Source organism: Loxodonta africana, chromosome 6, assembly GCF_030014295.1.
Source record: "Loxodonta africana isolate mLoxAfr1 chromosome 6, mLoxAfr1.hap2, whole genome shotgun sequence".
In the NCBI taxonomy this organism is placed as follows: Eukaryota; Metazoa; Chordata; class Mammalia; order Proboscidea; family Elephantidae; genus Loxodonta; species Loxodonta africana.
The window spans coordinates 98302605-98328734 of NC_087347.1; the positions used below are offsets into that span (position 1 = coordinate 98302605).

At 40.3% G+C, this 26130-nt stretch overlaps 1 protein-coding gene across 1 annotated transcript in view; it reads right to left on the reverse strand.

Moving 5' to 3' along the window:
• Positions 1-3515: 3515 nt before the first annotated feature.
• Positions 3516-26130, reverse strand: part of LYPD6 (LY6/PLAUR domain containing 6) — a 33614-nt gene continuing 10999 nt past the window's right edge. Inside the window, exons 3-4 of the mRNA XM_003406018.4 lie at positions 5776-5906; positions 3516-3706 (exon numbers count right to left, since the gene is read on the reverse strand). Of these exons, the coding sequence (XP_003406066.1) occupies positions 3539-3706; positions 5776-5906 (299 nt within the window). The 3' untranslated portion in view covers positions 3516-3538. The remainder of the gene's footprint in view (positions 3707-5775; positions 5907-26130) is intronic.

Genomic DNA, 26130 nt, shown 5'->3' on the forward strand with positions numbered 1-26130 from the left:
CATATGACAGTATGACATTTTAAGGAGTGCTGACGACGTCACTGATCCAGAACCTAATGGACAGCCTCTAACTTTGGGGGAAAGATGTGCTCCCCTGAAAATTTCAAAATATTGGGTGTCAAAGAATAACCAGGAATCACAAATAAGCTGGAGTTTTTCAAGATCACTTTCAATGTCTATAGTTTACTAAGAGATATATAATATATTCATTGTATAAATAAAAAAGACATTTATACTATTCTAAGATTTATTTCTTCCTGCAAAAGAAATAATCAAGGGAAAATGCCTTCTATCACATCATTCTTCACATAATTTACCCCAAGAATAGAGTAAGGTGTAATAATAAAGGGTTAATGGGGCAGGACTGATAACAAAGAAATGTTCTAGGGAGACTACAGACCTGGTTGAAAAGTCTAGTAATCTTTCCTCTTTGATTTTTTGAGGTTCTTACCATCTGTATGACTCATCTGGCACGGGTGAATTGTCTCGTATCTTTCCGTACTTGTACTTCTTGCCTGTACAATAGGAAGTGAGCTCCTGGCAGGAGGCTCCCTGTGGCCCTAAGCCCAATGTCTTGTACATAACCTGGGAGCATTAACCATTGACTGACAGGGAGGAGCCTGGTGAGATACACTTAAAACCTTTATTCATTAATTTACAAAATGTACAATATTTACAAAATTTAGGCATTAATCTCCTAATGACATGAAAATGCGATGGGGAGTCGAAAAATAAATATGTGGTACAGAGGTTAATATACACATCGCTGCTCTTTGCACTTCAAGACTCCATCAACGTGGGACTTAACTGGAGGTTAAATGTGGTTGATAGGTTAGATGGCTGACCTGTCCTTGGCCTTCCATATCAACATCCCTCTTGGCTCATTGAGGCCAGGGATGGCAAATAAACCACTTTCTTGAGAGAGAATTAAACACAAACCATTCTGGAAGACCCACTGGATACTCGCAGCAACATTTGTGCAGTCTGCAGTAATGGGCGCAGAAATGGGTGATGAATGAATCCACACCATTGTCAACTGACTCCCTGCACATGGCCAGGGAGGCTTTGGTGGGGTCTCTTTCTCATTAAGAACCAACATTTGGATTTTGTCTGTTATTCAAATAGCATGCAGTACTTGGAAGATGCTAATGGAGAATGGCCATGCATGAAATTGGTACTTGTAGACATGTACAACATTGAAATTTCATTACATCTTGTAGCATCTTGAGATGCAGGATCAACCTGTCTCATCTTTTAGCAAGAGAGATGAATGAGGAAGCCATCCCCTGAGCCCCCAAAGAAAAAATATCACCTGGGGACACACATAAAGGGCATCCTGCAGAAGCAGGACTAGATAAACTCCACATGGTAAGATGGACAAATTCCCATGAAGTCAGGCCTGGAAGCTTTCCTAGGGATGCTAATTCCACCTTCTCTTCCTCTTCAACCCCACCTCGTCCCACATAACCTAAATCTGAAGGAAAAGGTTTCATGTTATTGAGCTTCTATGAGCCTCAGTACCTTCATCTGTAAAGCATAAATAGTAGTAATATTCCTCAGAGGGTTCTTGTGGGAACTATATGACCTAACCTACATAAAGTGCTTAGCGTAGTGCCTGGCACATAGGAGGTGCTTCATAAGTGTCTTGCTTTCTCTCCCTCTACTCCCCATCCCCCATTAAAACAACATATTAATATGCCTACCAACCTCTGAATTAAGGCTGTCTGATGCAATTTATTTTATTTTATTTAATAAAATAAAATTTTATTTGATGCAATTTAGATTATTCTGTATCAGAGGTACCAATGTCAATTCATATTTAGTCCCTGAGAAGGTCTCATTTTATGAGCCAGAGACATTTTCCTATACAGGGCAGATGAAGCCTGGCAACACTGGCCTCTTCCTCAGCAATGGCTCTTCTGAGATTCATGTATACATGCTGCATAACCCTATGCAGAAACTCATACCAGTGATGATCACCACCTGAATACTTCTAGAACACCACCACTGAGGAAACCATGAACAAAAACCTCAAGGCAAACACATTACTCTCACTCATGATATAAGTTAACTTTTTTCAACACTGGTGCTAGTATTATAGATAACTTTCAACAAACATATATTACAAGCTCTACCACTGCTGAAAATAAGTATTCTAATTTGATCGTCTTGTTCAGAATAAAGAATTTTTTACAATATATTTTAGTTTCTAGTATGCCATATAAAAATAAATATTGTATAAATGATTTACAAGGAAGAAGAAAAAAAATAGTAACTTGAGGTGCCAAAAAAAAAAAAAAAATAGGAAGGATGGTGAAAATTTCACCATCTACTTCAAAAGCAAGCATCTAAAAGAAACAAAAATGGCCCACTGCGAAGTCAACTGGGTCTCCTTACTAGCATCGTCATCCTCCCACAGGTCCACATACATCTCATCTTAGCATATTATGTCTTTTTCCCCTATCAACTGCAAGACAATTCAGGCAGAACCTTTTCCCTAAAGTCACTGGGGATTTGGAATTAGAACAGGGAAGGAAGGCTCTGTGGTAACAGAAGCTCCAGATGGAGGAAGAAGCTGGCTGAACCACTTACTGTGCCTTTTTTGAATTAAGACCAGCCTCCACACATCACCTTCCCTTCAGTCCAGAAATCCTCCCTCTGTCTAGATTAACAATGCCTGGAGAAAACCCCACCTCTGGAAAAAATATTCTGCTTTGGGACTCTTAGAACGATGGCTACATCTAAATGTTCAGGTGGAATCCAGTCTCTTAGCGAGCAAAACTAGTTGCCAAGTCAAGGCTACTCTCACCAATTATATAAAGGGATCAACCTAGCCACTTTATGGATTCCATTACGTTGAGGAAAATCCTTCTGCAGCCACTGCTCAACCATACAGTAGACTTCTATGATTACCTTTTATCTCCCACATAGAGCAGACGAAATATCAATCTCACCATTGGAAGAAGAATGGTGGGGAAAATAAATTGGACAAACTGCTTACTATCTTCCAGGGACTCAATCAGCATCTCCAAGGAAAGAGTCCATCCATTTTGGAAAAAACATTTTAAAATTCTAAAGCTGTAAGTGAATTCATGATTGTATGAAAACCAATGGTTCTTTATCTTTGTCCTGAAAAACATACATCTATGCATGTCCATATAACATGTCCATATAACATAGCACCTAGCATCTCAGAGGATCCCAGGCCCCTCTGCAGCTCATGCACGTATTCCAAATGAAGAACCCCAGATCTCAATAAATACATAACTGTTTCTTGGAGCATAAACAAAGGCCTGTGGTTTAGAACTCAGGGTCTGTACGGGCGGTAGGCTGGGTTTGATGGGGTTTTGGTTAGACTCAAAATGACCATACTGAAGCAAGGGTTGTTCCTAATGGTAAGTGGTAATACTCAGCTGTGAAGACATCCTTAAGTGTTGTGGTCTCTCACATGTAACTACTGTCAGGCCAATGACTCATGCATGAATATGGACCAGTGAGATTCCCTTGGATGGCTACTATACACGGCGCCCTGGAGCTGCTATAACGTGAGTCCCAACCATACCCACAAGCAGGATACTATCACTGACATGCAGTGCGGATACCCATTTGTCTGATTTATGGGTGATGTTGTGGCAAAAGTGGCATCAGTTTCATTTCGAGGGAGTGGCAAGTTACAGATATTGCCTTCACAGCAGGAAGTGCAGACCTAAAAGAAAGGAAGAGAAAAAGAAGGGTGATGAGAAGCAAGCAGGTTTTGGAAGGAGGAAGGAGTTCTTAAAGGGACCATCTCCCTCACAGCAAGACTCAAATGAAAATTATCTGTTTGACAAAGGAGATGTCAACCCTGCATTTGGGGGGCAGTGGGATGCTATTTTATCTGGAAGCAACAAAGTCAAAATGAAAACTCCCTAGACTGAACTTCAAGGGTTCTCTTTTTGGCAACCCCACCATGTGGTTTCTACAAAGTGTCACAATCTTGCTAGGCCTCAAAGACTCCATCTGTGAAATGGGGATTATAATACTTGCCCTACCTTTTAAAATAGGTTCTTTCTGACCACTTAAAAAGGAAACTTAAATTGAAAAACTTTCATCTGCCAAGTTTCAACAGTGAGAATCAGGTGCCAACAAGCCAGATAATTTAAATTTGAATATTCACTTTCGTTAGAACTGTTGGCCTAATTATCTCCAATCTCATGACTGAGTTTAAGTTTAAAGGGTTTTCATTTACGCAGTTACTAGTTATAAGGTGTTGTTGAATAGATTCTGACTCACAGCGACCCCATGTGTGTCAGAGTAGAACTGTGCCCCATAGGATTTTCAATGGCTGTGATAGTGGGTTTTTTTTGTGATTGTTCAGAAGTAGATTGCCAGGCCTTTCTTCCAAGGTGCCTCTGGACAGACTCAAACCATTTGCACCATACTGCTTTACTCATGGATCACAGTAAAGAAATAAACCCAAACGTGTAGGCTACAGACGCCAGTTTTGGTAGCAGTTGGGAGCTTGTCAGAAATAGAAAATCTCAAGCCCCACCCCAGACCTACAGAATTATAATCTGCATTTTAACAAAATCCCCAGCGGGGGTTCATATGCACAGTAAAGTTTGACAAGCTCTATAATAGATCATTGTCATTGTCCTGCAGGATTTGAGTCTGTGGTCACAGTTGACACCGGCTAGGAAGACAGTGTAACATTGAACAGACAGATTGAAGGTTAGGAGTTTGGGTTCTGTCTCTGTCACTTAGTAGCTGTGTGACCTCAGCACAGGAAATAACCTCTCTGATCCTCAGTTTCCTCCCTGGTGAAGTACATAGAGTAATGCCTGAGAGCCAAGCATAGCTTGCTGGAGGTTCAGGGAAAGCCCTGGGTTTTACTCTTCCTATTTCAAACCAGGAACAAGTAAGCAGATCATATTTTAGAAGTTAATTCACAGTATATTTATGATGTTGCTTGAAAATTAGGTTTTTGTTTTCTTAAGACTTAGCCTCTGCTGACAGTGTTATTCCAAGGTACTGAGAGTAGGAGTTGCTCCAACCACCAGGAAGGCAGCCTGATGTGGTGAAGTGGGCAGACTCTACATAAAGACCAAGGCCTGATATAAAAGATCATACACACAGCTAGCTCCGAGGCACCCGCAGGAGCAACAGCTGAATTTCCCCCTCCAATCATGAGTCAGAGGGCCTTTCTCTGGTTCTTTGTATTCTCCTTCAGGGGTGCCCTCAAAGTTCATTTTGCACTGAGTGCATCTGTGTACATACACCAGAAGAAGTTTGAGGGGAACAACCCACAAGAAGATGGTCCTGTTACCTCCTCAAATGACTCAGGAGCCTCCAGATGCTTTCCCCAAGTCAGCAACCTGACAAAGTCCTGAGCCCCCACTTCACAGAAAGTTCTAAAGCTACATTGCCTGGGCCATCCTGGGCTGCAGGAGTTGCTGGTACCTCTGCAATGCTTTCCCAGGATGCACACAATTGGCTCCTTGCTCCTCTTTCTTCTAGTACCTTTATTCCTTTTTTCTGGGTGAAGAAAGGATGTACTATAATTTTCGTTACCTTCTTCGCATGTGTTTACAAAATTTACATCAGTTGTCCTATGCTCTGGTGTAAATTTATATACTTTTAGAGCAAACAGGAGAGGAAGCATCTTTTCATATGGTATAAAGACAGTCAAAAGCCAGCCTGCATCGGGGAGCGAGACTTTGCTCATGGCACTGGCAGGCATCAAAAGTGAAGAAAGGCTGACTAGGATGTACCAGTCACTTGCTTTGTTTCCCAGACCTTGTGGCCTTCATGCTCGGCGTCTCTGCAGCCAGTGGACAAGCACTCTTCCAGCGGTACACAGCGTTTGGTGACAGAGATGCTGTTTCCTGTGACTTCCATTATGTGCTGAGTGTAGCAGTATCTGGTCTCTGTCAACAGAGAAAAAAATTTTTTTTTATTTGAGATGGAAAATGTTAGTCCAACTTGCCTAAAAGGAAAACAACAGGGATGTCAACACTACAACTCCTGGAAGGATCCAGCAGCACATGGGATGTATACGGGGTCAAGTTTATGTCCAATTCCAAAGATCTCCTTTGCAAGATCCACTTTGCAGTGGAATGAGGACAGCATTCAGAAGAGTATTTGTCTCTCTGTCCATCCTAATCACAATAAATGGACACACAGTAGTATCTCTCTCTGACTTTTAACTCATTTTGCCACTGTACTGATGTTTCTTTTTGGAAATGACGGGTTTGGTGGAATGGTTTAGGTTCTGAGATTCAGAACAATTTTCAGGGACCTGAAAGGGTGAAAAAGTTAAAGAAGTTTGTCAGGTGACTGATTGTCAAGGAGATAAAGGACCACAGCAAAGGCTGGTGTGTGTGTCTGTTGTTATTCTTTGTTTATTTGGGAGAAACAACTATTCCCAATTAAGGGCAGAACAATTGAAAATAGATTCATTTTGTCTGCAGAAAATCACTTTATCCAAAAATAAAAACTTCTTGCCAATAAGCATAGCTGCATCTTAGAATTCACTGCAGAAGGTTAAACTAACAATGAAGGCTTTCCAGAATCAAGGAGCCTCTTCTCTCCCTAACATGACTTCAGCGTCTTTCTACATGATGGCAGATGAAGACCGTGATGGGGGTCCCTAGAGGTCCCTCTAAGTCTTATGTGGTCTGAACACTTGTGATTTCTTCCAAAATTCTGTAGAGAATTTTCTAATTTTTAATTTAAAAACTAAAGAAAAATGACGTTGTGCATGTAATTTTCTAAGGCCTCCAGGCAGCGTTCAGCCTTCTAAGCTTGGGATTTAGGAGAATGTTCCCACTCCATTTTCACATTAAGAGAGAAAATGAATAATTCTTAGGAAATGTCACTGAGCTGTTTTTCATCCATATCTTGAACCCAACTTTGCATGTTTTATACATTTTAGCAATTTAGTGGCTAATATGGAATTATGACCTTCTATGATGTTATTTATTAGGCAATAAAAATCCCCCCCACCAGATTCTGTCATGATTTTGGCAGCTATTAACTTGAGTAGTGATATCCAAAGAAGAATGCCTAAGAACTTTAGGCCTCGATACAGACCACATTGATACATTTTGAGAGTCATGAAAATTCAAGGGTTTTAATAAACTTCTTAGGAGTCCAAGGGTGGTACAAAGGGTTAATGGTTCGAGTCCACCTGGAAGTACTTCAGAAGAAAGGCCTGGTGATCTACTTCTGAAAAATCAGCCATCGAAAACCCTATGGAGCACAGTTCTACGCTGACACACATGGGGCTGCCCTGTTGCCATGACTCAGAGTCAACTAAACAGCAAACGGTTTTTGGGGGCTGGGTGGGTAGTAAACTTCTTAGACACTCTTACCTGACAGGAATCCTGAATGGCTTCCGACTAAGTCTTCCTGAAGGCAGCAACCTTCCCAGTGGTGACACTACTGGTGGGTATGACCGGGCAGAGTCTGTGGCAATGCCCTCCCCCTAAATACCATCCCGTATCTACCCTGTCAGAATTTTGTCAGCAGGAATCAGGTCAAGGCAGTCCCTGGCTTGCTACGGAGCTCAATGGGAGTGAGGTAAGGAAGGTCCTCCAATGAACACACAAGAAAACTTGAAAGTTTGCACCCGGCGATGATTCTCCCAGAGCCCCCAAACAGTTTCAAACTGGAGTGATTGTTTTTGTGAGGAAAAGGTGGCAGCTCTCCTCTGATGATTTTTTTTTGAGCCTTTGGCAGGTTTGACAAATGGAGGCCAGAGGCCAGAGAAATTTAACACACTCTCCAAAGAGGACTGGTTTACTTCTTTGGTATCAGACTCGATGGGCATTTATGGCTATAATAAGTACCCTTTTTCCATCCCCACCCCATCTTCAAATGTTTAAGGCAGCAATAAAAACAGGAATGTTCTTATCTCCTGTCTCCTCTTCATGCAGACAACCCGAAGCAGCTGCCAGCCATTTTATTGCTCCAAATGTAAACCTGAGCAGATAAGATCACAGGTTTATAGAACAAGTAAATCACCACATGGTTTCAGTTTGGGAAATTAGACTTGCCTTCCAAGTAGTGCATTATCTTGTTTTAAATAAGCCTTAAAATAACAATTGTTGAACTTGACACAACTACTTTCTGTTCTTACTTTTCAGTCAATAACAGACTCACTGATTTATTAGTGAGGAGCTTATACCATTGAATGAAAGTAAAGGCAACAACTGATGAAAACATCTTTTCAGAAAATATGCACAGCTCTGGTACCAGTTCTTGCTGTTCTTGGCGGGGGTGGAGGTCAGTGATGTGGCTGGGTAAGGTTTTTTTCTTACGCTTCTCCAAGTCCAATCCATATAACAAAGACATATTGAGAACACCCTATCCTTCCAGCAGTAGAGCCCTTACTTCTGAAACATCAATCCCTCACAAGTCTCCATCCCACCTTTTATCTTACAAAGCCCGTAGGTGGATCATGAAATGTTAATGTGGAAAGAAAGTTTTGTGGTTAAATAAGTTTTGGAAATGCTCAAATAAAGTAAAACGGGTTTCTTTTACTGCACACTTATGAGAGCCTTGCATATGTACTGTGATCTCCAAGGGGGGAACGGAGAAGATAGACTCCCAGGCAGAATGAGGTGGACCTCCTGTGGCTTATTACTGGGCTGTAGCGTTGATAAAAACCGAGTTAAGCCACCAGCATTGCTCTCCATGCATTCTGAATAATCCCTGAGTTAGTAATGAGGTTATATGAGAATCAAGCCTGCTGATAACTTCACACTAAAAGGATTTCAAAGGCTTTTATCTAAAAGATAAAAGATGGATTTGAATTTCTACCAGGTTAGTTTCGGCCTCAAAAATCTCATATTCTGCCACTGCATGATATCCCTAGAGGTTGTGAAACCAGTCTTTTACTCTAAGACTCATGGGTGCACAACGCAAAATTGGCACTGGGAAAAAGCTGAATTGACTACTGAAAAACACAAAATTTAATTTTTATGAAATTCAGACATACACATATTCCAAAACTTAGTTCTTTAATTTAAAAAAGAAAAAAAAAGCCTCAAAGCTAAAATGTCAATTTACATTTATCCACCAATACCCAGTTTCTAATAACCGGAACTGTATTTAAACAAAATCTACATAAAACGACTCGATTTAAAACTATACACCAAAAACAACCACCTCTATGGTAAAAAGTTTTCTTGACACTTGGTTATTCTCTGTGGCTCTGTCACTTTTGGTTTCTTACAAACATATATAACGATTGAAGTGACCCGGGGTACAAGTGATCAGGTGCAAGACAATTAGTGGGGGGAAATAACTTTAATAATAACGTTACAAATTACATTGAAAAATAAAACCTGCACACTCACTGCCCCAATTCCTTGCTGTATACTCAGCCCTTCCCATCCTGCTGTGCTACCTCCAAATCGTCATCTACAATGACTTTAACTCAAGGGTCAAACTCAAGGCCTTTCCTCACGTCTGACCCTACAGGAACTCTTTGTAGCACGGGTCTCTGTTGTTAGTTGCCATTGAGTAGGCTCTGACTCATGGCAATCGCATGTATAACAGAAGGAAACATTGCCCAGTCCTACCCCTTCTTCACAACTCTTGGTACCCTAGAGTCTGCTGTTGTGGCCACTGTGTTTTGAGGGCCTTTCAACCTGGGGAGCTGATCTTCTACACTATATCAGGCAGTATTCTATTGTGATCCACAGCGTTTTCATTGGCTAATTTTCAGAAGTAGGCTGTCAGGCCTTTCTGGTCTGTCTTAGACTGAAAGCTCCGCTGAAACCTGTCCACCATGGGTGGCCCTGCTATTTAAAATACCAACGGCACAGCTTCTAGCATCGTAGCAACATGCAAGCCACCACAGTACAAGATGACAGATGTGTGGTGGCAAGGGACTACACTACTCATAATCACATTGTGAATTTTCCCATCCTTGACTTTGCAGTTTCGTGTTCTAGTTTTTCTCTTGTACCTCTGGCCTCTTCTCTTCAGACAGTTTCCCTGGCTTGAATGTCAATATTCTCCCATGTTCTGTCCTTGACCCTCTTCTTACTCTATATACTCTGAGAGAGTGACCTCACCCAAACCTCCTATGCCACATCTCCAGTCTGATTCTCTCTCCTGAGCTACAGAAACAAATTTCTATCTATTTCCTGGATGTCACCAGCAGCACCTCACGGTCAATGTGCGTCAAACCAAACATACCACCTCCCTGTCACGTGCATGTATCCATCTTCCTGGGCTCTTATCTCAGTTTATGGCACTTCCATTTTCCTGAAAACTTGGACTAGAAAACTTGGAATCAGCTCAGATTTTCTACCCAATCCAGAAGTCTCCAGGTACCATAAAATGTCTCCCATAATCATCTATTCTCCTCTATTCTACTTTTCATTCCCCCAGTTCTGGCCTTTACCATTTTCTGCTCTTGGCCTCTGATCCCTCTCCTTTCTAATGACAACCACCAATGTATCTTACTGAAGCAAAGGTGAGATCCCGCCACTCGCTGCCTATAAAAGCAGCAATAATGTCGGAATGTCAAGGAGCTCTGACTGCTGCATTGCTAGGTTTATTTGGCCTTCCAGGGTGGCTAGGAAGGTAAGCCATTGCTCCCTTCCTGCTCCTGACGCTGTGTCAAGAGTAATTGTACTTCACTGTAGATCATCAATGACATTATTAGTCCAAAGTCTGGCATTGGAAATACAGCACTTACCACTTAAGGCTCTCCTTGATCTAGGCCCCAAGCTACCTCATCATTGCCCACTATGTACTTTGAGACACCTTACATTGAACTTTTAACTATTCTTCACAACAAAAAATTTTTGTGCATCCTCAACTTGGTGTGGAATGCTTTTTCCTATTTTCTGCTCTATAGAGCTCTGATAATCTTCAAGGCTCAATTCTAACTTGACTAATGCTGCAAAACCTTTCTTGACTTTCCTCCCAACCAGGTCAGCATTCATCTTTTCTGTTTCCAGGTTTCCACAGTGCTTCTTAGTGTCCTAATTTGACATGTGGCTTTCCTTCTAGATTGGGTTATCTCAACCGTGGCAATATTGACATTTATTTTTTTAACTTGTTCAATTTTGTTGGTTTGCTTGGTTTTTTGTTCTTTTATATATATATATATATATATTTGAGATATCTGTGAAGTCACATGTATTTGTAAGAAATAATACAGAGTGATCCCATGTACTCTTTTTTTTCTGCAATTTTTAAGTAAACTTTTTATTGAAATCAATAAACAGAGAAGGACATAAATCCTAGGTATACATCTCAGTGAATTTTTATAAACTGAACACACCCACATTCAGTTTCATTTTTTATTGCTGTTTCTTTGTGAATCATCAAAGAAAAAAAAATCCACTATAATATTATATTATATAATATTATAATTATAAACCCCACTATAATATTACCCTGTTGCTGTCGAGTCGATTAAAGGGTAATCCAATTATGTATTAATTTTCTTTTTAGTCAAAATTTTTGCTTTTTTAAATTGTGCTTTAAGTGAAAGTTTACCATTCAAGTTAGTTTGTTATACAAATACTTATACCCACATTATTATGTGACCCTAGTTGCTCTATGACAGCACACTTCTCCTTTCCACCCCAGATTTCCCATGTCCATTCAACCAGCTCCTGTCCCTTTTTGCCTTCTCATCTCGCTTCTGACAGGAGCTGCCCATTTAGACTCAAGAAGCACTCTCTTCACGAGTATCATTTTATGTATTGGAGGCCAGTCTATTCTTTGTCTGAAGAGTTGGCTTCGGGAGTGTTTTCAGTTCTGGGCTAACAGAGAGTCTGGGGGCCAGGTCTTCTGGGATCCCTCCAGCCTCAGACCATTAAAGTCTGCTCTTTTTACCAGAATTTGAGTTCTGCACCCCACTTTTCTCCTGCTCCATCAGGGACTCTTTGTTGTGTTCCCTGTCAAGGCAGTCATTGGTGGTAGCTGGGCACCATCTAGTTCTTCTGTCGTATGTACTCTTTACTCAGTTTCTCCCAATGATAACATACTACAAAAATATCGTATGATACAGTAACCAGGATGTTGACATTAATACAATCAAGATACAGAACATTTCCATTACAAAGAGTCCTTTATGTTGCCCTTTTATAACCAGACCCACTTCCTTCCCACCCCCACCTCCTCCTTAACCTTTGGCAGCCACTAATTTGTTCTCTATTTCTATAACTCTCTCATTTCAAGAATGTTTTATCAATGAAATCATACCCTTTAGAATTGGAATGTTTCATTCAGCCTAATTTTCTGAGATTCATCCAGGTTACTGCATTTATCAATAGTTCATTATTTTTTATTGCTAAGTAGCATTCCACGGTATGGATGTACCAAAGTTTGTTTAACTTTGAAAAGAGATTTAAGTTGTTTCCAGTTTGGGGCTTTGATGAAAAAAGCTGCTATAAATACTCATGTTCAGGTTTTGTGTGGACTTAAGTTGTTATTTCTCTTAGAAATTGCTCAGAAGTGCAATTGCTGGGCCACAAGATAGTTGCAAGTTTAGTTGTTGAAGAAACTGCCAATCTGTTTTTCAGAGTGGCTGTACTATTTTATATTCCCACCAGCAATATATGACCAATCCAGTATCTCCTTATTTTTGCCATCGTTTATATGTTGTCACTTTTTTTTTTTTAGTTTTATCTATTCTCTCATGTGTATAGTGGTACCTTGTGTCTTTAGTTTACATTTCCCTAATGGCTAAGGATGTTGACTATCTTTTCATGTACTATTTGTTCTTGTGTGCTTTCGGGTCAATTTTGACTCATGGTATCCCTATTTACCAACTGTATATTACTCTGTTTATATTTTTTGAACTATTTTCTAATTGATTGTTTTACTGTTGAGTTTGCTTTTTTTAACTGTTGAGCTTTGAAAATTCTTTATATATTTCAGATACTAGTCCCTTGTCAAATATGTGATTTTTCAAAATCCTTATCTCAGTTTGTAGTTTGAATTTTCATTCTCTTAACAGGCTTTTCTGCAGATCAAATGTTTTTAATTTTTATAAAGTCCAATGTCTTAGTCATCTAGTGCTGCTATAACAGAAATACCACAAGTGGATAGCTTTAATAAAGAGAAATTTATTCCCTCACTGTTTAGTAGGCTATAAGTCCAAATTCAGGGCATCAGCTCCAGGCGAAGGCTTTCTCTCTCTGTCAGCTCTGGAGGAAGGTCCTTGTCATCAATCTTCACTTGGTCTGGGAGCATCTCAGAGCAGGAGCCTCAGGTCCAAAGGATGAGCTCTGCTCCTGGTGTTGTTTTCTTGGTGGTATGAAGTCTCTGTGTCTTTCTGCTCACTTCTCTCTTTTACATCTCAAAAGAGATTAGCTTAAGACACTAAATAATCTTGTAGACCTCATCGATGTAACTGCTGCTAATCCATCTTTATTATATCATAGTGATTGGATTTACAACATATAGGGAAATCACATCAGAAAATAAAATGGTAGACAATCATACAAGGGAATCATGACCTAGCCAAGCTGAGAGATATTTTTGGGGGACACAATTCAATCCATGACATCCAATTTATCATTTTTTTTTTCTTTCATGGATCATGCTTTTGGTATCCAGTCTAAGAACTCTTTGCCTAGCCCTATGTCCTGAAGATTTTCTCCTTTTTTTTTTTCCTAACGTTATATGTTTTTACCTGATATATTTAAGTCCATGATCCATTTTAAGTTAACTTTTACATAAGGTATGAGGCTGAGTTTGAGGTTCATTTTTTGCCCATGAATGTCTAATTGCTCCAGCACCATTTTTTGAAATGTCTGTTTCCTCCACTGAATTGCTTTTGAACTTTTGTCAAGTTAGTTATATTTTTGAGGCTCGATTTCTAGGTTCTCTCTTCTGTTCCCTATGTCAACTTCACAGAGACTTGATTACTATAGCTATATAATAAATCTTGAAATTGAGTAAGCTGATTTCCCCTACTTTATTCGTCTTTCTCAAAATTGTATTCATTTATTCTAGTTCCTTGCCTTTTCATATAAATTTTAGAATAATCTTCTCTGTACCTACAAAAAAAAATCTTGCTGCAATTTTGACACAAATTGTGTTAAATCTGTATATCAATTTGGGTAGAATGGGCATCTTTATTATGTTGAGTCTTCCAATCCATGAGCATGGTATGTATCTCCATTTACTAGATTTTTTATTTCTTTCATTAGTGCTTTGTACTATACAGCACACCAGTTCTGTACATGTTTGTTAAATTTACACCAAACTATTTCTTCTTTTTTTAGTGACTATAAATGGTATTATATTTTAAATTTCAGTGGTCATGTGTTAATTGATAATATATATAAATGCAGTTGAGCTTTGTATGTTTATCTTATATTCTGTAATCTCACTGCTGTATTCACTTATTAGTTCAAGGAGGGTTTTTTTTTTGTTTGTTTTTGGTAGATTCCTTGGGAATTCTACCTAGACAAACATGTCATCTTCAAATATTTCTTATTTTCCAATCTGAATGCCTTTTATTTCCTTTTCTTGCCTTATTGCCTAATTTCCAGCACTACATTGGCTAACAGTGGTGAGAGAAGAAAGATATCATTGCCTAGTTCTTCTTGAGTAAGGGAAAATGTCTTTCAACATTAAGTAAAATATTAGTTGTTAGAGATGCACTTACCAAGTTGAAGAAGTGTTTGGAGATTTTAGTGTTATCTTTACAACCTTTATGGTAACGTGTTTTTTCTCTCCTGCTGTTTCTAGATTTTTTCTTTGTCCCTAAGTGTTCCGAAGTTTGACTATTATATGTCTTGGTCTAGAATTCTTTCATTTTATCCTGTTTGTGGTTTGCTCAGCTCTTTAAATCCAGAAGTTTATATCTTTATACCTTTTGCAAAACTTTGAAAGTTTTCATCCACCATTTCTTCAAGTGCTTTTTCAACTCTGCCCTCTTTCTCCTCTCCTACTGGCACTTTGATGACACAAGTATTAAATCTTTTTTATAGCACCACACATTTCTGAGGCTCTCTTCTTCTTTTTTCTCCCCAGTATATTTCCTATATGATCAGATACTGAAGGAAGAAGTCCAAGCTGCTCTGAAGGCATTGGCAAAAAACAAGGCTCCAGGAATTGATGGAATATCAATTGAGATGTTGCAACAAACAGATGAAACACTGGAAGTGCTCACTCATCTATGCCAAGAAATATGGAAGACAGCTTTCTGACCAACTGGCTGGAAGAGAGCCATATTTATGCCTATTCCCAAGAAAGGTGATCCAACTGAATGTGGAAATTATAGAACAATATCATTTATATCACACGCAAGCAAAATTCTGCTGAAGATCATTCAAAAACAGCTGTTGCAGTGTATTGATAGAAGTGCCAGAAATTCAGGCCGGTTTCAGAAGAGGACATGGAACCAGGGATATCATTCCTGATGTCAGATGGATCCTGGCTGAAAGCAGAGAATACCACAAGGATGTTTACCTGTGTTTTATTGACTATGCAAAGGCATTCAACTGTGTGGATCATAACAAATTATGGATAACATTGCAAAGAATGGGAATTCCAGAACACTTAATTGTGCTCATGAGGAACCTTTACATAGATCAAGAGGCAGTTGTTCGGACAGAGCAAGGGGATACTGATTGGTTTAAAATCAGGAAAGGTGTGCATCAGGGTTGTATTCTTTCACCATACCTATTCAATCTGTATGCCGAGAAAATAATCCAAGAAGCTGGACTATATGAAGAAGAACGGGGCATTAGGGTTGGATAACTCATTAACAACCTGCGTTATGCAGATGACACAACCTTGCTTGCTGAAAGTGAAGAAGATTTGAAGCACTTACTAATGAAGATCAAAGACCAGAGCCTTTAGTATGGATTACACCTCAACATAAAGAAAACAAAAATCGTCACAACTGGACCAATGAGCAACATCACGATAAACGGAGAAAAGAGTGAAGTTGTCAAGGATTTCATTTTACTTGGATCCACAATCAACAGCCATGGAAGCAGCAGTCAAAAAATCAAAAGATGCATTGCACTGGGTAAATCTGCTGCAAAGGACCTCTTTAAAGTGTTGAAGAGCAAAAATGTCACCTTGAAGACTAAGGTGCGCCTGACCCAAGGCATGGTATTTCCAATCGCATAATATGCATGTGAAAGCTGGACAATGAATCAGGAAGACAGAAGAAGAATTGATGCCTTTGAATTGTGGTGTTGGCAAAGAATATTGAATATACCATGGAATGCCAAAAGAACAAACAAATCTGTCTTAGAAGTACAGATAGAATGCTCCTTAGAGGCAAGGATGGCGAGACTGCGTCTTACATACTTTGGAAATGTTGTCAGAAGGGATCAGTCCCTGGAGAAGAACATCATGCTTGGCAGAGTACAGGGTCAGCGGAAAAGAGGAAGACCCTCAACGAGGTGGACTGACACAGTGGCTGCAACAATGAGCTCAAGCATAACAAAGATTGTAAGGATGGCTCAGGACCGGGCAGTGTTTCGTTCTGTTGTGCACAGGATCGCTATGAGTCGGAACCGACTCTATGGCACCTGACAACAACGTATCTTCTATATGTTGTTCAGTTTGGGTAATTTCTATTGCTCTTCCAGTTCACTGATTTTTCCTCTGTCCCCTCCATTCTGCTGTTGAGCTCAACTATTGAGTTTTTTTTATTTCAGTTTTTTTATAGTTCTAAAATTTTTATTTTGAACTTTATATTTTCTATTTATTTGCTAAGACTGTCTATTATATCATTTGTTTCAAGCATATTAATAATTATTCATTGAAGCATTTTATAATGCCTGCTTTAAAATCCTAATCATGGAACTCTAACATCTCTATCATCTCAGTGTTGGTTATCTATGGATTCTCATTTTTCATTCAGTTTGAGATCTTCCTGGTATGATGAGTAATTTTTTTTTTTATTGAAACCTGGATATTTTGGGCATTATGTTATGGAATTTTGGATCTTATTTAAACCCTCAGTTTTAACTGGCCTTCTCTGACACTGCTTCAGCAGGAAAAGCAGGGGGGTGTCATTCCATTATTGCCAGGTTGGGGTAGAAGTCCAGGTTCCCTCCAAAGTCTCCTTTCACACCTGAGGGGCTGTCTCCTCATTACTTCTCAGTGGGAGTGGAAGTTCCAGCTCCCCACTAGGTATCCTCTAACATTTCCCTGGCCAAGAGGTGTAACAGTGCCTCATTGATGCTCCCCACATGAACTCTACTGACTTCACAAGGATGAGTGTAGCCTCACGAAAGTAGTAACTATCCACTAGACCTCCTCTGAGACTGCGCCAGCACAGATGGTAAATGAATAATTTCTTTTACAAGGATCAGCACAAAGCTGGTTCCTATGAGGCCAAGGTTAAAGATGTCCCAAATATCCAACTTTTCCAAGCTGCTGTGCCATCCCATCATCACCAACATCAACTACTCCCTCTCTCCTCAGCACTCTCCCTCCTGTCTTTGGGTTCCCTAATTCACTGCAACATCTCACAGAACTCACAAACCATATAGAGGAAATGGGTCAAGTGGTTGCAGAGGCTGGAAAGTCCCAAATTCATGGGTCAGCTGTAGGCTTCTTCCTGGCCCTCAGTCTCTGCCCATAGGCACTCAGTTTTCTTGCTTCGTGGGCTAGGAAACCCACTGCACTGTCTCCTGCGGGTCTCTCCTGTGATTCTCCCTTGAGGATCTCTCCTTCCTTGGTGGTGGTGGGCTCTTCGCTTTCCCACCTCTGGGGTGGCTCATTTCAAGCCCAGCAGGATGGCAAAACTGACCAATCCTCTTAGTGGCTCATAACTACGCTATCACACAGTCCCGTCCAATCTCCTGGGTAGGAGTTATAAAACCATGGCTCGAAAGGCCACACAAAAAAGCAATCCATTACGCCACAGAAGGGGAGGATACGTTATTATTGATGGATGGAGGTTAAATTCCAGGCTCCCAATGTGGTCTCCACTGATACCTCAGGGGGAGGCCTCATTACCAGCTCCCTACTTCTCTGACACCATCCAGCAGGGGTGTTGGGGTGCCTCATTACAGCCTGTTGAGTTTGGAAGTCTAGGCTCTCCATTCAGCCTTTGCTGGTGTGGATGGGGTGGGGCCACAGTTTTTTTTTTTTCTGTGGTGTTTGGCTGGATTTGAGTTGTTATTGTCTAAAAGCTTTCTGTCTTACTAGGCTATCTCCTTCCTGAGCCTTTGGTAGAGACAGTAAGCTTTTTTTCAGGCCTATTTTTTTTTCTGTGTATCTTTTTTAATTTTTTTTTCTGTGTGTGCCCATTGGCATTTCTAGGTTTCCAGCTTCTTCAGCTCCAAGTATAAAATATATGAGGCAAAAAGAAAACCCAGAAAACTCATCACTGTATAATTCCTCAGATCTTGAGGCCCCAGCAAGTCTTTTTCTCTCACCTCAGTGTCTTATCCATGTTTGCTTAATATATAGTGTTTAGGGTTTTGAATTATACTTAGCAGGAGGAACAGAAAAGTATGTCTCACTCCTCCTTCCTAGAAGTAGAATCCTAAGCATTTCTAATGCTTTGGGCCAGATAATTCTTTATTTGGGGGGACTACGTCATGCATGGAAACCCTGGTGGCATAGTGGTTAAGAGCTACAGCTGCTAACTGGAAGGCTGACAGTTCAAATCCACCAGGCACTCCTTTGAAACCATATGGGGCAGTTCTACTCTGTCCTACAGGGTAGCTATGAGTCAGAAATGACTCTATGGCAACAGGTTTTTGTTTTTTTTTTTTAATCCCACACTTTGTAGAATGTTTAGCTGCATCCCTGACATCTTTCCTGGATGCTGCTAAACATCCTACAATGCATGGGATTAAAAACGACAATAACCAAAAATAAAACCAAACTTGTTGCCATAGAGTCAATTCTGATTCATTTTGGAAACCCTGGTGGTGTAGTGGTTAAGTGCTACGGCTGCTAACCAAAACGTCGGTAGTTCGAATCCACCAGGTGCTCCTTGGAAACTCTATGGGGGCAGTTCTACTCTGTCCTATAGGGTTGCTATGAGTCAGAATCAACTCGACAGCAATGGGTTGACCCCTTTCTACTAGCTGGCAGTAAGCCAGCTGGCAGTAAACCAAACCAACCAAACCCGTTGCCACCGAGTTGATTCCAACTCATAGTGACTTTATAGGACAGAGTAGAACTGCCCCCACGATATTCCCAAGGCTGTAAATCTTTACGGAAGCAGACTGCCTCATCTTTCTCCCACAATGCAGCTGGTAGGTTCAAACTGCTGACTTGTCAGTTAGCAGCCGAGCACTTAACCACTGTGAAACCAGGGCTTCTAGCTGGCAGTAAAATTCCCCAATATTGACAATCAAAAATGTCTGCAGATATAGACAAATGTCCCATGAAGTGCAAAAATCACTCCCAGTTGGGATCTACTGTTCTACATAATAATCTTCTTAGAGAAAGGTTCATTTTGGTTTGCGTCTGCTTTTTCCCCATTCCATAACATAAAGCCCTCCTCACTGTAGGCACTTCATGTATTACGAACAGAGATGGATGGGTGGGAGGGATATATCTAGCTGAACTCATCAACTTAAAGCTGAACTAAATTTGAACATTTTAATTTAGTTCTATCATGTTTATAAACATCTCTTACTTTAAATGGTCTTATCGAATTTAAAAGTAAAATAACACTGATTTGCACTCCTACCAGCGGTGTAACTCTCATACTGCTGGCAGACGTGTAAACTGTATAACCACTTTGGAAAATCGTTTTACAGTGTCTGCTAAAACTGAACCTAAGCATATTCTGTGAACTAGCAATTCCACTCCTAGATATATACCCAACAAAAAAAAAAATGTGAGTATCTATTTGTATTAAGATAAGTACCAAAATGTTCATAGAACTGTTTGTACAACCCAAAACTGGAAACTACAAAGATGCCTGCTATGGATTGAATGATGTTCCCCCAAAATATGTGTTATAAATCCTGACCTCTATGCCTAACCCATTTGAGAATGGGTTGTCTTTGTTATGTTAATGAGGCAGGATTAGTATAGGTTCTATCTTGAATCAACCTCTTTTGAGATATAAAAAAGATTAAACAAGCAAACAGAGAGAGAGAGAGATGGGGTAAGATAGATGCCAAGACACATGGAGATCTCCAAGGAACCAGGAAGCAGAAGCTGCAGAGACAAAGACCTTCCTCCAGAGCTGACAGAGACAGAACTTGGACTTCTAGCCTCCTAAACCACAAGAAAATAAATTTGTTTGTTAAAGCCATCCGCTTGTGGTATTTCTGTAATAGCAGCACTAGATAACTAAGAATCTGATACTAGCAGAGTAGGGTGCTGCTCTAACGGACACCTAAAATGTGGAAGTGGTGGTTTTAGAATTGGGTACTGGGTAGAAGCTGGAAGAGTTTTACGGTGCCTAATAGTAAAAAAGCCCAGACTTTCCTCCAGAGTCAAGAGAGAAAGCTTTCATCTAGAACCAGCACCCTGAATTCAGACTTCTAAACTCTTAAGCTGTGGGAAAATAAACTTCAGTTCTTTAAAGCCATCCACTTATGGTATTTCTGTTATAGCCGCACTACATAACTAAGACATGCCCATCGACAGTAGAATGAATAAATTATAGCATATATCATACAACAACAAGAATGAAGCACAACTAGATCTAGCAAAATCAACAAATCTCACATAATAATGAGTGTAAGAAGTTGTATACAAAAGGGAATATACTGTATTATTCCATTTCTATAAAGAATAAAAAAGAAGCGAAATTAATTTATGCTATTGGAAGTCAGGACAGTAACCCTTGGATGGGGGGGCAATGACTAAAAGCAGGCACGAAGGTAGCTTCTAGATTGCTGGAAATGGCCATTTTTTTAATCTGGATGCTGGTTATATGGGTGTGTTTAATTTGTGAAGATTTATCACACTAGTTACTGTTCTATATATTATACCTGAATAAAAAGTATGAAAAAAAGAAAGTGGAGAAAAAAGGATCCAAGATGAAAGAAAACAGACTTAAGGATGAACTACTAACTGAGTTGCAGATAAACTGAATTATTTAAAACTTATGCAATTAGAAATTATCACATGGTCTCACGGTCTCTGCTATTCAAGTGTCAGATTAGCCTCTTGGCTCTCCTGGTTTGATCAATTACTCTGCATAAAATAAATAAATAAATAAAGACATCTTTTCCTTTGCTTGTCCCAAGTAAGAAACTCCTCAAGGCAGAAATTAAAAATAAATACTCATCAAGCCTGATTGAGTCATAATTACTTTCCTGTACCTTGCAGTTAGCACCTCTTGAGAAAACTGTCAGTTTTAAAAAGAAAAAACCATAAACTCCTGTTAAGGGTAGTGGTGCACTCACTTGCAGAGCCTCTTTTTTAAAGGACTGAAATTGAGAAAGTGATGTGTTTATTATCAGGAAAAGACCAAAAAAAAAAAAAAAAAGATGTCGAGAAGGTAGGTAAGGTGAAAACAAAAACAAAACAAAAATCCAAACCTGTAGCTGTCGAGTGGATTCGGACTCATGATGATCCCGTTTACAGAGCTGAATTGCTCCACAGGGTTTTCTTGACCCTCGAAGAGATAGACTGACACAGTGGCTGCCACAAGGGGCTCAAACATAGCAATGATTGTGAGGATGGTACAGGACTGAGCAGTGTTTCGTTCTGCTGTATGTGGGGTCACTATGACTCAGAACTGACTTGCCGGCACCTAACAACAGCAACAACAATCTTTACAGAAGCAGATTGCCCGGCCTTTCTTTCCTGGCACCGCTGGGTAGGTTTGAACTGCCAACCTTTAGGCTGTCAAGTGTTAACTGTTTGTGCCAAACCATTTGTGCCACCCAGGGATGAGGATAAATAGGCTAAATAGGATTTTTACAGTGGACAGTGATTAAAAGAAAAGGGACAAGGCAAAAGTATCAAAAGGGTCCTTCCTATCTGAGGCAATTGTATCAAAAGAAAACGTTTGGACAAAAACATTGGGAAATGGAGTAGGTTAAATGCTCTCAGGTACATTAAAAAACATCTTGTATAGGCTGGTAGTAGAAATTCTGGTTGAAAAATTGCTAGAAAATTTCTAATTAGAGAATAATTCCGGTAATTTCAACGTACGTTGGCACAGATGGGCTAGTTTATATTCTCTTACCAAGACACAGTGAAATAAAATTAAGCCAGCAAGATAAAATGAAAAAAAGTGAAAGCATAGGAGAGCTACCAACACAGGCAGGATCTGAAGAATAAGGTACCAGAGAAAAGAAAAACCCATTGAGGCGAGTCTGACATTTGATACCAGCTTTTTTTTTTTCCCCTAGAGGCATTTGCTGATTCATAAGCTGCACAGGTGGAGAGGCTGAGGGAACAGGCAAAAAGTTCAGAGAACAAGCAGAAAGGTTTGCCCATTTTAAGGGATCAGGAGGCGAAACCAGGAGTTCAGAGCTAGGAGGGAAACCTGAAGGGACCAGAAGGACAGGGAAGTGAGGTGGATAGTCCCTGTGACGTTCTAGGTCAGGAGCTGTTTACTTTCATTGCTTTAAAAATGCATTCCATCACCTCACTTCTATTATTTCTGTCAATACCAAGTGCTGGTAACCTTGTGGAGCAGCTGGCACTTTCTTGATTGCTGGTGGGAGTGTGAATCAGTACAACCACTTTGGAAACTGTCAGGTAGTATCTAGTACAGTCAAAGTGGACATGCCTATTCCCAGCAATTCCACTTCCTGGGATATATGCCCACATAAAATATGCCCACATAGCTGTACCAAAAGTCACGGACAAGAAGGTTCATAGCATCTATTCATAAGAGCCCTTCCTCTGCTAAACTCCAACAGCAATTAATGCCGTGTCTTACTTGGCACTTACCTTTGTCCTGCTATTTTTGATATTTGATATGCTCAGATCTTATCACCCCAGCTAAACTGCATGCTCCTTCAGAACAGAAACCAGATTCTTACTTTTCACTGCAGAATCCCCCAAAGGGCCTGGCATGGTTGTTTTTTGTCTCATGAATCTCAGTGTATGACTCTCCATTTATCCTATAAATTTAATGGCAAAAAGGTAAAAGTGGGAGAAAAAAAAAAAAAGGAAAGGAAAAATTACACAAGGCCATCTGTGATAATTTTAGGTATTTGTTCTTTGAAAGGATAGATTTTAAATAGGTTTATATTTTAAAGAAGTTTTAGGTTTACAGAAAAAATGTGCAGAAAGGACAGAGAGTTCCCATATATCTCCTTTTACCCCCTGTACAATGTTTCTCCTACTTTAGCTTCTCTCATTACTGTGGTACATATTGATATGTTATTATTAACTAAAGTCTGTAGTTTACATGGAAACCCTGGTGGCATAATGGTTAAGTGCTACAGCTGCTATCCAAAGGGTCGGCAGTTGGAATCCGCCCGGCGCTCCCTGGAAACTCTATGGGGCAGTTCTACTTTGTCCTATAGGGTCGCTATGAGTCGGAATCGACTCGATGGCACTGGGTTTGTTTTTGTTTTTTTTTGGTATAGTTTACATTAGGGGTCACTCTTGTGAAGCTCTATGGGTTTTGATGAATGCCTAATATTATGTGCCCACCATCATAGTATCCTACAGAATAGTTTCACTGCCCTAAAAATGCCCTGTGCTTGAAAGGATAGATTTATGACTTCAAAAGCACACATCGAGATGGAACTTCCTATCTTCCCAAAGAGGAATTCAAGCCAGAGTGCTACTGTTGTTGTTGTTAGGTGCCATCAAGTAGATTCTGACTCAAAACAATGGACAATAGAATGTTAACACTGCCTGGTCCTGCACCATGCCCACAATCATTGTTATGCCTGAGGCCACTGTTGCAGCCACTGTGTCAGTCCATCTTGTTGATGGTCTTCCTTTTTTCCACTGACTCAGTACTTTATCAAGCATGATGTTCTTCTCCAGGGGCTGATCCCTCCTGACAACACGTCCAAAGTATGTAAGACGTAGTTTCGCCATCCTTGCTTCTAAGGAGCATTCTGGTTCTACTTCTTCCAGACAGATTTGTTTGTTCTTTTGGCAGCCCATGGTATATTCAATATTCTTTACCAATACCACAATTCAAAGGCATCAATTCTTCTTTGGTCTTCCTGATTCACTGCCCAGCTTTCACATGCACACGAGGAGATTGTAAACACTATGGGTTGGGTCAGGTGCACCTTGGTCTTCATGGTGACATCTTTGCTTTTCAACACTTTGAAGAGGTCCTTTGCAGCAGATTTGCCCAATGCAATGCGTCTTTTGATTTCTTGACTGCCACTTTCATGGGTGTTGATTGTGGATCCAAGTAAAACGAAATCCTTGACAACTTCAATCTTTTCTCCATTTATCATGATGTTCCCTATTGGTCCAATTGTGAGGATTTTTGTTTTCTTTATGGTGAGGTGTAATCCATACTGAAGGCTGTGGTCTTTGCTCTTCATCAGTAAGTGCTCCTGATCACCCCTTTTTCTCTGTGGTCAGGGATGCACTTGTGTACCATCAGACTTGAACTGAGCCTCTATGAAACACAGACCAAAGCCTGCAGAGAGTACCAGTTCCCAATCCCTCCTTTTCCTCTGCATTCTCTCTGCTACCATAGTGTGTGCTAAGGCAATTCTAAGAGAAGCACGGTCACACTTCCTGCACAGTAGCTCTGAGCAGTGGCAATGGTTTCAAGAGCCCCAGCAGCCATGTGCCCAAAGATTCCCGGATATAGGTGCACATCATTGTGTTTTTCTACACAGTCAATGTTTAATTCAGTTTTTCTCAAATTTTGCAGCATATTGGAACCACCTGAGGCTTTAATGCCCAGCCACACTCCATACCAATTAAATACAAATTGCTGGGAGTGGTCCCAGTCATCAGCATTTTTTTTAAAACTTACCAGATGACTTCAGTGTACGGCCAAGTTTGAGAAGCTGTAGTTTAACCAGCTTGATAACAACTTACCCAGACATTTGTTGTGTAGTGGTAACGTCAGAAAATACTGGCTCATCCTAAATCAAAACCGCGGTGAGATACCATCTCACCCCAGCATTACTGGCTTGAATCAAAGCAACAGGAAGTAATAAATGCTGGAGAGGCTTCAGGGAGCTCGGAAATCTTATGCACTGCTGGTAGGAATGCAAAATGATACAACCATTTTGGAAAACAATATGGCGCTTCCTTAGAAAGCTAGAAATAGAAATACCATATGATCCAGCAATCCCACTCCTAGGAATACATCCTAGAGAATTAAGAATTATCACACAAATAGACACATGCACACCCATGCTCACTGCAACACTGTTCACAATAGCAAAAAGATGAAAACAACCTAGATGCCCACCAGCAGATGAATGGATAACCAAACCGTGGTACATACACACAATGGAGGATTACACAACGATAAGAACAATGAATCTGCGAAGCATCTCATAACATGGATGAATCTGGAGGGCATTATGCCGAGTGAGTAAGTCAATCACAAAAGGGCAAATATTGTATGAGACCACTACTGTAAAAACTCATGGAAAGGTTACATACACAAAAAAACAATCTTTGATGGTTACAAGGGATGGGAGCGGTAGGGGTGGCAATACACTAAATAGACAATAGATAAGTAGTAACTTTGGTGAAGGGTAATACAGTACACAGTACTGGGGAAGCCAGCACAATTTGTACAAGGCAAGGTCATGGAAGCTCCACAGACACATCCAAACTCCCTGAGGGACTGAATTGCTGGGCTGAGGGGTGTGGGGACCATGGTTTCCGGGAATATCTAGCTCAACTGGCATAACATAGTTTATAAAGAAAATGTTCTACATTCTACTTTGGTGAAGAGCATCTGCAGTCTTAAAAGCTGGTGAGCGACCATCTAGAACACTCTACTGGTCTCACCCCTTCAGAAGCAAGGAAGAATGAAAAAAACTGAAGATACAAGGGAAAGATTAGTCCAAAAGACTAATGGACCACATCTACCATGGCTTCCACCAGACTGAGTCCAGTACAACTAGATGATACCTGGCTACCACTACTGACTACTCTGACAGGGATCACAATAGAGGGTCTCAGACATAGCTGGAGAATAATGTAGAGCAAAATTTTAACTCAAAAAGAAAGACCGGATTTGCTGGCCTGACAGAGACTGCAGAAACCCTAAGAGTATGGCCCCCAGACACCCCTTCAACTCAGTAATGAAGT